This window comes from Charadrius vociferus, unplaced genomic scaffold, assembly GCF_000708025.1.
Source record: "Charadrius vociferus isolate BGI_N301 unplaced genomic scaffold, ASM70802v2 scaffold1295, whole genome shotgun sequence".
Classification (NCBI taxonomy): Eukaryota; Metazoa; Chordata; class Aves; order Charadriiformes; family Charadriidae; genus Charadrius; species Charadrius vociferus.
Window position 1 is genome coordinate 22764 of NW_009648567.1, and position 1088 is coordinate 23851.

The following is a 1088-nucleotide window of genomic DNA, read 5'->3' on the forward strand; positions in this document are numbered from 1 at the left end:
GGATGGTGGTGCGCCCGGGACGAGCCGCCTCTTTTTCGGGGGGTTTATAGCCGCGTCCCTCGTTGAAGGAGTGGGGCAGGTTGCCGGCGTGCACTTGCCTGAGCTGTTCGAAGTCACTCAGGGCTGCGCTCAGATCCCAGTTCTTGCCTGGAGGGGAAGGCAGCGATAGAGGTCACCATCAGATGGGAGAGAAATCAACTCAGTTCCTAAAAGATCCACGCTAGAAATTAGTAATTATGGAGGACTCCCCGAGCTCCTCCTTTCCAGAACACGGGATCGTTTCAAAGAGCACAACCTCAATAATTTTCCTAATTAACACATCTCCTGCCCCGGGTCGTTAGCTTTGCGTGCGCCGCTACGCCGCAATCCTTTGCTGGCGAGGCGAGGGGTGGCCGCGGGAGAGACGAACGATGGAGAAGACCACCACCCGGAGGACCTTCTGCTGCCACCGGGCAGCGACTTCGCTTGACGCCTGTGAGAAACTCTAAATCACAGCGAGAAAACTTGACCGAAATTGCTCATATCGCCCTCAGACTTCACACCTGGTTGGACTCGATGATCTTAAAGGTCCCTTCCAACCTCAACGATTCTACGATCTGAATAATTCGCTTTATACATCTATTTTTCCCCAACTGCTTTCGCTTGTACCCACACAAGTAAAGAAAAATCGCTTTGTTTTCCCTCGTTTCCACCCCTGGAGTTGTCAACTCCACCGAGGCCGCAGGAGAGGCAGCGGCGACTCAGCGGCACGTCACGGAAACGAGCTAAAAACCACCCGTGTCAAAATAACTCAACCCGTGCGCCGGGCGGGAGACGGAGAGTCGGAAGGAATATCTGCCCAAAGCTTTTTTTTTTTTTGTTCTATCGCGAACCTGAATATTTCCTCCGCAAGACAACGGTAGAAGTCCTGCCGCGAAACAAAGCGACCCAAACCCAGAAACCGGAACACAAACACACCGCAAAAGCCACAACTCAACAGACTTCCGCCGAGACGACGCTCGGCTGCCGAAATGAAGGGCCGGAGCCCCGAACGCAGCGAAACGGGAGTTTTGAAGGGGAGCTGGGGGGGGGGGGAGGGGGCAGAACGC

At 54.7% G+C, this 1088-nt stretch overlaps 1 protein-coding gene across 1 annotated transcript in view; it reads right to left on the reverse strand.

The window, feature by feature from the left end:
• OTUD7B (OTU deubiquitinase 7B) overlaps positions 1 to 1088 on the reverse strand; it is a 21218-nt gene that overhangs the window by 18216 nt on the left and 1914 nt on the right. Inside the window, exon 2 of the mRNA XM_009886194.1 lies at positions 1 to 147. This exon is cut by the window's left edge and continues 12 nt beyond it. Within this exon, the coding sequence (XP_009884496.1) occupies positions 1 to 147 (147 nt within the window). The remainder of the gene's footprint in view (positions 148 to 1088) is intronic.